The following is a 14,375-nucleotide window of genomic DNA, read 5'->3' on the forward strand; positions in this document are numbered from 1 at the left end:
TTACTAAATCTTGACTAGCTGGTGGAATTTTTGGTTTCAGGGATTCAGTATTTAGCTAAAATTGTTTCCCAAGGAGAGCCTGAGGAGTCAGAATCCCTACAGTGGTCAGTCCACTGTCTGATGGGAAAGACAAAGAGCTTTTCATGTGGGAGGCTTGGAAGGGAGGGCAGCAAACTTTCTGTAGGTAAGAGGCTTCAGTCTTCTGAAGAGGCAGGGAAGAAGTCAAACATTTCATTTGTTGTTTTTCTTTTTTTAAATTATGATCATTTTCTGATTCTGTGTCGTATAACTTTGTTGCCATTTACAAAACCTTTTGCAGATCCAGAAGAGCCCCAGAGCTTGGTCTTCGTGAGGCAGCCGTCTTCACTTACTAAAGTTACTGGGCAAAATGTGGTGTTTCCATGTGTTGCTGGAGGATTTCCAACTCCGTATGTCAGATGGACAAAAAATGGAGAAGAGCTAATCACAGAAGAGTGAGTAATGGCTAATATATACACATATATATATATATGTCATAGTAGGAATGTAGAAACTGAGCCAGAATTATGATTTTGTTTTAGTGCATAATTTGCTTTCTACTTAATTTTAAACCAGCAAAACAGATGCAAGTTTTCAAATGCTGGGGAGTTTCTGGGCTGAGTGCTATGACAAAGTATTTCATGAGACTTGTAGAATAGTGTCACGGTACTTACTTTACAGATATCTGAAAGCACGAAATCTTACTTGAAGCAGGAAGGTTATTAAGAATAAATTACTTTTAGATTGCCATTGGAGTAAGAGAAGCAATTACAGGGGATGAGGACACGGCAGAAAATCCAAGGTGTCTTCACTGTGGCATATTATTTCCATGGAGATACACGTACTCACATTACTCTTTCTGTGATGAGATGTCCACTGTGCATCTGCCTTTTTTCTTAAGAATTTACTCTTAGGTGTTGAAAGCAGAATCTCGTAATTTCACATTAAAACAGACTATTACAGTCAGTTGCTATTTACAAGAAGAGTGTAGGCTTGCAAGATTGCATTAAGTGAAAACTACTACACATGGTCACTGCTTGGTGTATTCATTCAAAACGACGTGGGCAAAAAAAAAAAAACATATTTAAAAAGCAGAACAAATCCTACCAAAAGGGAGAAAATGACAAGCAGGTAGTTGGATGTTCTCTGTCATCCAAAGATGGTGGTGAGATTGATGTAAAAGCAAGTTAGCCATGAGGCTGTGGCATGGCTACACCAGGAGGAAGCTCAAGGAACGTACAAGTCGTTATTATAGTACCAGCAGCAGCAATATATATCTTTTTTTTGTCAACTCTTAAATTAAAAAATATAGAGGCTTGTAATTTGAGCAGTGTTTATCTGGAAAATGCAAGCTGCTGTGAGTAATGGCGAATGGTTCTAATATTTCTGAGAAATTGAATCGATGTCAATCTGGTGGCACATGATTTTATTTGATTCATTTTTGTAAATATAAGAAATCATTTCCATAGAAAGGATGGTTCCCACTCATTAGAACTGCACAATTGAATGTGATGAAATGTCAGAGTAAGTATGCCTGGTAAGATCTTAATTTGTTTTTCTCCTGACATAACATCATTTTGTATATATCCTTACAAATGCCTGCTGCCTGCCCCCTCCACTACCCGTCCTTCTGTAGGTTATGGCACATTCAATGCACAAGGAAGGTGAAACTCACAAACTGAAGAGCTCTCATTTTATTTTCTTCTCACTTCTTTGACTTAGAACCAAAACTTTCAAATCCCACTCTGGGTACAGTGTTAATTCCCTGAGGAGCTTTTCTCTGCAGATTGTTGTGGTAACCTTGGAGGGCTTTCTCAAGTGCTTAATTTCCTTTCAAAACTCAGGAATTTTACAACTTATGAGCAGAGATGCAACATTGGTAAATGCATGTGATGCTAAATTGTGCCCAATTTGAGTCAAGCATGACATCACTTTTTAGAATATTTAGTGTTAGCTTTTAGCATTGCGTCTCTTGTGTTGTAAGCGTGGTTTCCAGTTGACATTTGCTGCAGGTAAAAATCCCTCTATAAACTGTGTGCCAAGTTCTTGGTATGGGTGGTCAAAATCTTTCACAGCATCCTCCCATTGCCACGGGGACGCTGTCTGGTAAGGCAGAAGCAGGAGCCAAAAGAGCAGCAATTCCTCAAACACAGTTTTACTAAGCACTTGTCTGCTCCTGTAACAACTGAGCTGCACAAGCTTCCTGACAAGCCCCAGTCACAGACCTGCAGCATGCTCCATCAGCGAGTTAATGTGTCTCACAGGGAAAGCCTCTCACTGAGCTGAGAAGCTGCAGGTGCCTGTGTGTTTTTGGAACCTGTTGGGTGCCGTGTCCTCTGGATCTGTGCTCATTAGGCATGGAAAGACAAAGAAAGATTCCTCTTTAATTTGAAGCAGGTGGTTTTCTTCTGTTCAAGATTGGACCAGAAAGGAGTAATGAAGAGTTTTGAACACTGAAAACTGCAGTGGATTTAATTGATCTGTACTGCAGAGTCTTTCTGGTCTGCCCGAACATGAGTGAGTGAAGCTGCCTTGCTTTGCTGGTGTTACAGTCATAGGAAGAAGCATGTTTCCAAGTTCATTAGGAGTTTCTGCACAGCCTGATCACGGAGCCTGCTACTTGTGCTTCTGGCTCAACAGAGGAGTGATTCAAACAGCCAGCAACAGCAAGTTCTTGAACTCCATTTTCCTTGATGGCTGTCCTGTTAGTAGTTTGAATAGAGGAACTGAAAAAGCTTTAGAAATACAAATAAAGATTTCTTTTTGTTGGAGTAAGGCCTGTAGTTAGACTGCAGCAAAATGGGTGCCTTAACTTGTTAGCATATTCTGTTTCTTTAGTAACAAATCATATTTAATTTGTGTTGAAGCCCCTTTTATGTAAGGAAAGACTTTTTGTATAAACGTGTATATTCTTTATCCCAAGGAGAAAAAAAAAAAGATCTTTCTCATGTGAACAGGCTTGAAGGCACCTTCTGCCTTCCAGAAGCTCTTAAATCATCTTTTGTGTATAAATACACACAATAGAGACATAAATGTACACGTGTGTATTTACATTTATACACGTCTGTGAAGTCAGGAAAAAAAACTCAGACAGCATGGTTAGGTAGCTTCCTATTTTTTTTTTATTTTCTTTTTTATCCCTTGGTAAATAGGTTAGGCACAACACTGTGTTTGGTACTTTAGTCTTTTAACTGTGGCAATTCAGGTGATACAAAACTAAGCATTTTATCACAAAGCTGTAGTTGTAAGGAGAATCTGCACAGGAACTTGTATTCTAAGGAAAACAGATTGTCATAAAGGATTTACAATGCTTTTGACTTTTGGAAGTAAATATCCAAGACCAGAAAAAAGGAAGGTGTTTAATTTTGATGGAGTATCTGCCAACGACTGCAGCAAGATTTATGTTAATGGACAAATATGAATAAACTTTAATGATGGCAGTGTTGACACTCGCTCAGACAGGCAGCCTATAATGTGATGTATTGTGAAATTAGTTCACTGTGATAAAATATTTTCCAAAGTAACTTGAGTGAGAAGGGAGGAAGCATTGAGTGTTGGATGAAAAGTAGATACATTTAATGCAATGTTAATAGTTTGCATTGTTGTAAAACTAACTTTGAGGAGTCCTTCCAGAATGTGTTAATGGAAAGATTTTAAGGAAATGAGTGATAGTTGGGCTGCTGACTTTCTGGGAACTCATTGCTTAACCCAGAGAAGTCCATGAGAGACTGAACTGGCCAGGAGGTGGGGAAGGCTGTCTTCAGAAGCTGAAGGGACTCTAAGTCCTTACACCATTGTGTCATTGCTGTTTGATGCTTTGGAGAAGGAGGATACCTCGCATACAGAGTCTTGGTCTATTCCTTCAAGGTCTGTGCTAATACATTAAGAATTTTAGACATAAAAGTTGCTAGATATCAAGTTGAAAATTCCTAATGACCTGTCATTGGGAAAGCAAACTTGAATACAGGAAGTGCACCAACGTGCAGAAGAACTTCTTTATGGTAAGGGTGGCGGAGCACTGGAACAGCCCAGAGAGGTGGTGGAGTCTCCTTCCATGGAGATATTCAAGATCCATCTGGACACCGACCTGTGTGACCTGTTGTAGGGAGCTGCTTTAGCAGGGGGTTGGACTCAATGATCTCTTGAGATCTCTTCCAACCTCTACAATTTGGTGATTCTGTGAGAGCTTTCCATTGAATTGATTTACTAGCCATGCTAATAAACTTGAGATTGAATATTTTTTGCAAAACTGGATGGTTGAAAAGAGGAAGAAAAGGTTAAACCCCATTCTATGTAAATTTATGGTGCTGGTCCTTATAGCTCCAAAGTGGAGATTCAAAACATGGAGCAACCCTCTAGACTAAGCCCAAAGCAGATGAAATCAACCCTGCTGTGAATTCACATGGCTATAACTTATTATACAGAGGGTGTTTAGTTTAGGATCGGCATTGCTAATGCACACCTGCTCTGTCATACATATGCAGTTCAGCCATTTCAATGTGGAGTCTACTTTTTCAGTTGTATTTCCTCTGTGAACTCAGGATGAGTAATGTCTCTGCCAGAAGGAGACTGCCTTTACAGAAAGCTCTTCATTTATTTATTTATTTTTAAATAAGTGCAATCTTCTATATTGCCAACTTAATCTTATACCAAAGGCTGTAGTGGAGGTGTTGGATGAAGTCTTAGATTTTGCCAACTCTGTGACCTTTTTGTCTAAGGGTCCTGCTGTGTCAGTCTGTTGGTTAGTGAGTGCAGGAGGGATTCTGTGCTTTCATAATGCTGAGGTTGGGAAGTGAGGTTTTGCCTGCAGTGGTTACTGAGGTGATTTTCACATTCTGGGAGATGACTGCTGACTTTCAAATATACCAATGCTTTTCTGCTTTGGAAGCCTTTGCACAGTGTATGGATTTGCTTTCTACGAGTGTGTGCTCGAACAGCACATCTTATTCAACTCAGTTTACATCTGGACGTATGTGTGGCATGAAATACAGATCACAAGAAATGTTTATTAAAAGAAGAAGCTACCATAAATGAGGTGGCAGATCTGAAAACAAACAATTGAAAGGACCCAGGGCAACGTTATATTTTATTAAGGCTGTTGAAGTACAGCAAATGTTAGGGCTGCTCAGCTTAGCTAAATGTTATAAGCAAACAAAGTGCCTACAGAAAGCTGTAACCTTGTTGTATAGTTAATCATTCCTAAAGTAAGGAAATGGCAAAGCAAGGGTAGCACGTGCAGCATTAATTCCAGGCTGTTGTTCTATATGTTACAGTCTTCAGTGGTGTGAACACATTTCTTCCTTAAGACTGTACATGAATGTGTGATTTTCTTATTTATTTTTTTAATAATTGTTTGCCAGGAGCTCCGAGTGATTTGTTCTGAGTGAATTACATTTGCTCAACTCGGCGAAGGTTAAACATAGCAGAGTAATTATGGAGATTTTTCCGGTGGTAGATCCCACAAAATAATCTAATTCCCTGTCTAATTTTATCAGCTGTACTTCACCATGATTGCAAAGAGATTGTGAGATGTTTTGGGCACGGTATTTTATAAAGGAGAAAAAAGCCCAAACCTCAGGCTATAACTGACTGCAGTGTTTTAATAAAGCTTTTCCATATTGCATGATAATGAAATGCCGAACTCACACACTGTTGTATCCAGAGGAGCTCAAGGAATTGTGTATTACAGAAGTGTGTAACGCCGTGACTGAAGGCTGTATGGATTACATACAGAAGGCTTGGATTTCATTTTGCTTGTCCTTGATATTTGAATGATCTCTTGTTGTTTTTAGTGTCACTTCAAATCACGTTATCGCTTCTGTATGAAGCTGATTCTTTGTCTCTGGCGTCAGAAATCTGATTGCTTCAGCCTTTTGTGGGAGTGCCTCACCATCCTGCAAAATTAAGACTTGAATATTGTTTTTACTTTATTACAAAAGCAGTTTTGCTTTAAGCCTGGAAATATTCCACCTCATAATGCATGCTAATGCATGCAAATGGAGTCATCAAGTAGTCTGACAATTTTTTCTTCCGTGTTTTTAACAGCAGTGAACCTGGATCCCATATTGGTAGACTGAACAGTCTCTTAGGTTTTCTTGATGAAAATAATCAAGTGGAATACTTTATTTTAAAAGCGTAGCTTGTCTGAAGATGGTGAGAGCTCAATAGCCTTATTTCTTTCCAGAGGAGAGCACATGTTGAAGAAAGCTTAGAAGCTTTTCCAGTAGACGTGCAGGGATGCTAATTCAGGTATTGTGCTGCTCAGCTTCCTTACGATGCAGAATCTCAGAAAACAGTTCTCTGAAGTAGAAACTTTTTTTGGTCAAGTGCAGCACTTATGGGATCATGCAAACACCACTTGAAGCAGGCAGTGCTGATGGAGATCTTTGAGAAAGTATTTTGTTGCCTAACATGACCACTTCTGGTAATTTTTAATTGTTTTGCTAACATCTTAATTGCTGGTTGGTCTGTACTGGCTCATTAGAGTCTGTTGTCTCAACGTATGCATGTCGCCGCACTTGTTGGAGGCTGGCTGTGAGGAGAGTCAGCACTGCAGAGGCACTGTCTGACCTGACTGCTTTCAGTGCAGCCTTGGCCTGTCTAGCACTGTTTTCAAAATTAAGCGTTAGTGGTATTTCCTGTTCACCTTAATGATGATTGGGAAGCCTGGCTGTGTTTCTGGGCTCTCAGTGTCCAGATGCAGACAAAGCTTCAAGAACTGGGGAGAACATCATTTTCTTTAACTGCGGGTGAACAAATTTGCCTTGCTGTCGTTGCAGGCTGAGGCTCTTGGGTTCAGTTTCATTGCATGTGCTAATTGCAGGAGCTCAGTGTGGTTTGGTTCTAATGATGTACATGGGCAGCTTCAATAAGCAAAGGCAGTGATGGAAGGGAGGGAGGGAGGGAAGGTGTTACCAGCCTGACAGCTTCTCCGCACAGCTCCTTTGTACAGATTTTTCTTGCTCAAGGTAGTTAAGGAGGATCTTTTTGCTGTCTTCAATTACCTCTAAAGCACTTATTTTTCCTGCATACTAATCCCTCCTGTCCCATGGTAAGCAGCTTCTGCCTCTTTCTGGCTGCAGCAACAAGAACACATGGATCTAAAAGGATGCTATCTCCTTACTTTCTGTCCTTGAGTGGTTCCAAAACTAGTTTCATGACAGTGTTCCTGCTGCTGTTTTCCCCATAGCTAGGACCTGTCGGCAGTGCCATCCACGTGTTCTTCAGACATTCCTCTTCTAAGCTCCTGATATGTTTTTTTGAACTCAAATTCCCTGAAATTCTTGAGCAACAAACTTTCTGAAGTCCTTTCAAACACTTGATCCTTCTCCTCCTGTTCTTAGGTGATGGAAATGGCATCCCTTGCCTTTTGGTGTGCCCAAATAGGAAGTCTTTCTGGGCACTTTGGAGGCTTGTAAGGAAGAGTGAAGGAACACTTAATTCCAATAAGGATTTTGTTTTCTTTGGCTTTAAAATTTAGTGAATCAGGATTTGGATCAACAAATTAATGTCATAAATCAGTATTAGAGTGACTCGAAAGCTTTTGTGTCCTGATAATTTAGCTTACTGAATGGATGAGAGTGTTGGTTCTAGAAAGATAACTGCAGCATAACGTTTGGAGTCGAGGAAGCAGCTGAGTTGATATTTGTGCATTGGCTGCTCTACAGAGACCAAAAAAGTCAACTGTGGTAATGTGCTACGCAATGAATATCCTCAGATAACTCCATCCCCTCACACTGACAAAAAAATTGTTATTCAGTGCCGGAGAGGAAACCGTCAGATAGACTTTTTCTCTTTGTTTTCAGCTGCAAATAAGAATGATTTTGGATCAGGATTCAATCACAATGTGTTGTCTTATCTCTGCTTTCGAACGGTGTTTTATTGAAGAGTGATGAAGGATTTTGGGAATGTCTTGCACAAATTCAGATCATAGAAAGGGATGTGGTTGCAGTGGGAGAATAACGTGGCTGAAGGCTGCATGAGAAGCAGGTGGTTTGTGAGGGCTGGGCTACGTGCTTTGTCCTGCATCCTTTACAAGTCACACAGGGATAGATTCTATATTGGAACTTAGTCAGCTTGTTGGATTTGTCATAATTTTTTTTAAACTTGGATCTTACTCTGAATTCTTCCCAATCCCTAAGATGAGTATTGCTGTACAAAACCTCAGTTGCTGTACGTTGTACAGGATGCATTTCTGTTCCTTGTGTCATGCAGGTGTAACTCTGGCATGCTGCAGCTGACTTAGCTTTCCAAGCAGTAAGTCATTAGGTCTGCAAAGCATTTCTTATGATGTGATTGTTACTTTCATTTCTCTTAAATTCTAGTCGCTCTCCCGTAATCCTGGAATGGATGTAGTTGAACTTGGTTTAAAATCTGATGCCATAGCATGGAGTGCAACCATGCAGTTAAATCTCATCTCTCTCAGCATGCTGTGTGTAAATGGCACCCAGAAACGTTATGTCTACTCAGCCATTTCAGACAGGGGACTTGTACGTGCTTCTCTGTGATTCTCCATGTAAACCCACTTGCCCATCAGTTTCCCACTCTTGTCTTGTTCTGCACAGCTCTGAGAGGTTTGCGCTGCGTGCGGGGGGCAGCCTGCTCATCCCTGATGTTACAGAAGAGGATGTTGGGACCTACACCTGCGTAGCAGAGAACGAGAACGAAACGATTGAAGCTCAGGCAGAGCTTGCAGTACAAGGTAGGAAGAATGGTTAATTTTCAGGGAGTGGATCTCCCGACTACCGTTCCTAAGAGCTTTATTTTTTATTTTCATGGTTTATCATTTCATAAAAATTCAAATGAGGGATTTGCTTATGTTACATGCATCTTGTATGGTTAAAAGCTGCTGTGTATGTTCATGCAATATGAAATGTGCTCGATGCGATATGCTCTAATAAAGAGGGAAAATGCCACATTGTGCAGCTAATCATGTCTGAAAGTCTACCTGTAAAACTATTTACATTCTTCTACAAAAGGACATTACAGAAAGTATTTTTTAAATTCTAAATATCCTGCTGCTTTCAAGGAACTTGACAGAAAGTAATCACAGAGATGATTATTTTGTAAGTCCTGGTTTTATTTTGTGTGTGTAATTGTCTTGCTTACTGATGAAAGTTGCTTTAAATAGAAGTAGCAGTGAATTGTTGATAAAAACCTTTCATGTCACATTTGCAAATAAGATTTTTTTCTTAATTGGAGCTTTATCTTGATTTAAGGTATTTCAGCTACCCTTTAATTGTCACCTTGGTGACAACGTACAGTATCCTTGTAAGAGCTCAGTCGACTTGTTTTACAGGGGATTATGGCCCAAGCAAGTTTGTCTTAAAAACAAATCTTGAAGGGATTAAAGATATAAAAATAATCATGGAACAGCGTCTAAGGAAGGCTTATCTATAGATAAAACCTTTATGGAGAAATAAGATGAATTTTAGATTATAATAGTGTGAGATGTAATGCAAAGGCATGCTATTAGCAGAGTTTCTACCCCGCTCTCAACAGTATATCAAAGCTTAAGAAATGTTACCATTGAGATATATTTACTGAATTTTTTGCATGCTTTACCTGGTGTCCAGGAAGAGGGCTATGATTCTGGTGTAGAACTGAGGAAAGTTAGACTGGGAGATGAAAAGTGTAAATGAAGAACTGGCAGCAAGCTTTCAGGAGAAGCTGGCCAATACTGAGCAGCTGAAGTCCCTCTTAGGATGACAGAGTATAACATAAGGCTTTCATTGGTATCTGCAGCATGCTTACATTATCCTGTAGCTGTATTTCATGCTGTCCAGTTCTGTGCAAATCAAAACGTGACCAAGGCGCTGCACTTGCTGATGAGCATAGTGGAGGGAGAGCTCTCCTGAGCACACATTGTGCTCTCTCTGCATTTTAACCCCTGTTCCCCTTAACTTTGGCTTAACCTTGTGTTCTTCTGCTGACTGCTTTGGGGACTGGCTTCCTGAGCATCTCTTCAGCCTTACATAGGCTGCTGGTGCAGAGGCGTTTTATGTAGCTCCGCCCTTTGCTAAAACTTGGGGAAGTCTATTTGGTGAGGGTTGTCAAAGTGCAGCATTGACCTAATTTGACTTGAAGAGTTTTGAAAGCCAGCAAATTCAGGTCATGCAGCAAACACCATTTTTCTTATCTCAGTTTTTGGGCTGGAAGAATGCAGATAGGCACTGTCTTAAATACTTAAGGGCTTGATGATTCATTGCACTTTATGATAGTTTAATGCAACTCGTAGTGTGCTGTTTAATTCAGTTCCAAATTATCTATTTTATGGCATTGGCATGAGGCTTTCAGTTTTATGGGCAGTGGCAGAAATTAATATTATTAATGGTATGATACAATTAAGCAAAGAAAATCAAAGATAACGCTGAGATTATAGTCTTAATGTAGACTATACAGCCAGGTCACTTGGGGATGAAAGTGGTCTTGAGATCACTCTTAGCTACTTAGCTAAACTAATGTGATTTCTTTTTTCCACTGCAACAATTTAGAATATGTTCTGCCAATTCTTTTATGCTGATTTTTTTTCTTGTACATCTGGCACAAAAAAAAAAAAAATCTTCTAATGCCTCAGAATTAAAATATATTGAAGATTACACAGAATGCATTTTGGAAGTTGGATTTCTGGTTTTATTTCTTAGTTCTAATCTCACTTAATTCCACTTTCCTTGGAGAGGTCACTAGAGTATAATTGTATTTCTCCATTACTATAATTTGCTGAAGTATTTGAGTAACTGTTACCTGATCGTTGTATCATTTTCTTCTAGAATGGAAAAATCGTCTTCTATCACCTACTAACGACATGATTTTGCTTAATTTAGGCTTATTCTGTCACTCTTAGGGATAAGGCTGGCAGGAATTCATACAAGAAATCCAGGCTTTTGGTATTTGATCCTTTTCTCATCTATTTTTCTGCATCTTTTGAAGCACATGGCTTGTTTTTTGGGGAGATTTCAGAAGTATACTAGTATTACTTTGCTACTGCAGTCAATCTTTTCTTTTTTTCCTCTTAATATTTCACAATGGCAATTCAGTGAGTCATTTGTGTAAATCTCTGCGTAAGCGTGGAATTATTTGACAGCATCAGGACAGCTGGAGTGAACTGGCGTTCCCTTTGGTGACTCTCAACTGAGGTTAGAAGCTACCCATTTTATCTGGAAGCAAGCCTAAATTGTGCGTGGAGTAAAGAGTACTCACTAATTATTGCTTTGTTCCAAGAACAACTTTTCTCCATCCCTTATTAAGGATACGAAGCCCTGGAAGGTCACATGCTTAGTTCCATGATGCAACCCCAGCAGCAGCAAGCTGCCATGCATCTCTGCTGTCAACTGCTGCCATGCATCCTCACTCTTCCAGGGCTGTAAGGACACAGTCACTGCCCTTTGTTGTTTTTGGGTAGGGTACCTTGATGCATCTCACATGTAAGTGTGTGGTGTGCTCAGCTAGAAAGGAATAGGTAAATTCAGCTGTTCTTCTTGCATTCCTGCACAAGGTAGGTGAGAGATAATTGAAGGCAGCTTATTTATAACTGCGTAAAAATATATCAAGAGCTCAGCCCTCCAAGATAATGTCTTTCTGTTAAATTTGGCACCATTTTGAATTCAGCTAAATGTTACCTTCATGTGGCAAAACTTAGTCAGTTCACGTTGCTGACACTGAAGGATGCCATCTGTTTCACATCCTTGGAGGTAGTCTTTTGAACAGGCTATTCTGTGTAATTTGGAAGGGAAAAAAAAAAGGTGTTAGAGGGAGTCTCGTATTGCCCAGATACTTGGTATTAAAAAAATAATTAGTTTAGGTTCTTTATGTATATTGCGGGACTGAATATGGAAAAATCTGGTTTTGACTGGAAAGGATTACACCAATTAATTGGAAGGGTTTTAAGGGTCGAGCAGTGTGTTCTAAGGATTTGTTTTCTCTGTCCTTTTATCTACAAAACGTATCTGGGAGCTGGAGTTAGGAGTTCAGAACACTAAAACCCAAAGTATGTGCTGGAAGATGATGGGTTTTCATCTAAGTTCTACTAACTGCATGGAATGAATTCAGTCCCTACTGCTGTGTGGCACAAACTGTCCCCCAACAAAGGTGGGCTCTGTCTCTACTTCCCTCCTACCCCAGACCTTTCAGTCATCTGCAGGCTCAGCCACCTTTCCTGAGCCCTAGGGCACCTCTGTTAACTTAAACAGACATTTCTGAGTGACTTGAGTTGATTAGTTCATTTTGACTGAAGTGGATTAGCGAGCACTTGGCTGTGGAGCTCAGTGGTGGATCAGGTAGGTGATTTTCAGGTGTTTTACTTGAAAAGAGGAAGATGCACCTCAAAGCAAAGTCACAATGCTGCTCTGCTCCAAATAGCTGCAGAAGATAGGTTTGTGGTTACATGTGTGCAAATCGAGATTTCACGTCGTGCACCACGCTGTAGACTTCATGTTCAAGGGGTGCTTTGAAGCTGGAAGAAAACATTAAATGTCCTGAGGTTGAGATGATGTCTGTGGTTGAGATGATCCTAACTCCTCAAGTTTAGCACTGCTGAATCCCACCCGTGTTTGAGACGGTCGTTAGGGCAAAATGTGCAGCAGGTAAGATGTGTGTGGCACTCCGTTCTTGCTCACTTTACTTAATCTTTGGTGCAAAATGTCTTGGGCCCAGTACCTTGCAGATACCATTGCCAGGTGAGGTTGTTTCCCATTTGGGAGGCAGTAACTCAGTGTCTGAACGCCTTTGGTACCAAGTCGTGTTGACAGCACTCCTCCCTTTCCTGTCAGCAGGAGGAGTGGCACTGGGACCCGATTTATTTATGACACGTGAGTTGAGAGCGCTGGAAAAATGTGTTTTGTGCTCACCAGTAATGAAAGAATCTGTAGCATTTCCCTTAGATAAGGGTGGGAAGTGTTGAAAGGGAAGTTGGGGAAACAAGCAGTCAATGCATTGAAATGCAGTCAGCTGGCTTCTGTTCTGCCTGAAACCTGCGGCCCGCAGAGCAGTGGCTGTAAATACTGAGAAGGTTAGAAGTTCATTCTTCATCTGGGAAATATTTCACATTTATTACAGTGTCCAGAGCCCCTGGGATTTCTGCACATAGTGTGGCGCGGGTTAGATCACTGTGTGAGCTTTCTGCCGCCCGTCTTGGTGCTTGTGTTGTAGGTAATGAGCTCAGAGGGAGTTCTCTCTTTGTGCTGAAATATTTACTGCTGCTAATACTGAACCACAAAATAATCAACAACAACAACAAAAAAGATTCCATTTTCATTTTTTTTCCTTAGAAAATTGATATGGCAGGGATGAGGTCTTCAAAATAAACAGCTTTGTACTTCCCACTTGTGTGAGGTTTAGAATTGCTCTTTTTTTTTTTATCTGTGTTGTTACCTTTCGGTGATGTTTGGAGTTGCGGGAAGCTGGCTCTTGGGTCCTCTAGGGCAGCATGCAGTGTCTGATAACACATCTTAATTACCGTAAATTAAACGCCTCACTGTGTCGATGTACCCAAATTAAAGATTATAGTGAGTAGTTATTTTAGGTGTTTTAGTTGGAAGTTGCACATGACAGCAGTCTGATCACTACCTCAGATGTTCTCCCGGAGCAACTAAATGGGGGAAAATAGCAAATACAGACGGATTTTGATAAATTTTGTGCTTTGAAAGGAAATGCTTGAAATATTTTCAGTGCAGCTTCAAAGCCTTATGCTAATGAAGGATCCTTATTCTAGCCAAAAAACCCTCATACGTGACGGTGCTTTTCTTGCAGTGTACAAATGGCCTTTTTTGTGCTTTCAGTGCAAGTGCCGGGTAGCAATTTAGATAATAAAAGAGATCCAGATAACGTCTGTATTTTGTCTAGCCAGTAGGCTTTAAATTATTAAGCAGTGACACGCATTTGAACAGGTTGTTATTTCAGCTACACTGGTTGGTGGTTGAGACCAGGAGATCGTTGCTGTTGGTGTAGCAAACCTTATTGCTCTGTCACTTGAACAACATCCGAGGTGGGGAAAATCAGTTTCTACACTTGTATCAAAGCTTGGTGCACCCAAAAGAGGAAAGACATTTAACATGGATTAAAGCTGTAATTGTGATGGATGAAGTTGGAGATCTTGTGTTTGCAGCTAACATCTGCTTTTCTTTGCCTCCTGTGGAGAGCCTTTACAGTGTTCTGGTAGTCTCTGTGTCCAACAGCACCAATCGCATCCCAGTAATCACATGTGAGATCTGTAGATGATTATGCTTTGGCCAAAATATGCTTTTGTGCTGTTTTCAAGTCTGTTTCTGACAAATGAAGACCAATGGTGTTCTGAGGTGCGTTATAAAAAGCATGGCCAGCAGGTTGAGAGAGGTGATCCTGCCCTCTGCTCTGTCCTTGTG

At 40.4% G+C, this 14,375-nt stretch overlaps 1 protein-coding gene across 5 annotated transcripts in view; it reads left to right on the forward strand.

The window, feature by feature from the left end:
* NEO1 (neogenin 1) overlaps positions 1-14,375 on the forward strand; it is a 180,138-nt gene that overhangs the window by 72,742 nt on the left and 93,021 nt on the right. For all 5 annotated transcript variants that reach the window (XM_085233601.1, XM_085233605.1, XM_085233602.1 and 2 more), the window contains exons 4-5: positions 320-473; positions 8,583-8,719. In XM_085233601.1, the coding sequence (XP_085089727.1) occupies positions 320-473; positions 8,583-8,719 (291 nt within the window). The remainder of the gene's footprint in view (positions 1-319; positions 474-8,582; positions 8,720-14,375) is intronic.

Source organism: Meleagris gallopavo, chromosome 12, assembly GCF_905368555.1.
Source record: "Meleagris gallopavo chromosome 12, MGAL_WU_HG_1.1, whole genome shotgun sequence".
NCBI lineage: Eukaryota > Metazoa > Chordata > Aves > Galliformes > Phasianidae > Meleagris > Meleagris gallopavo.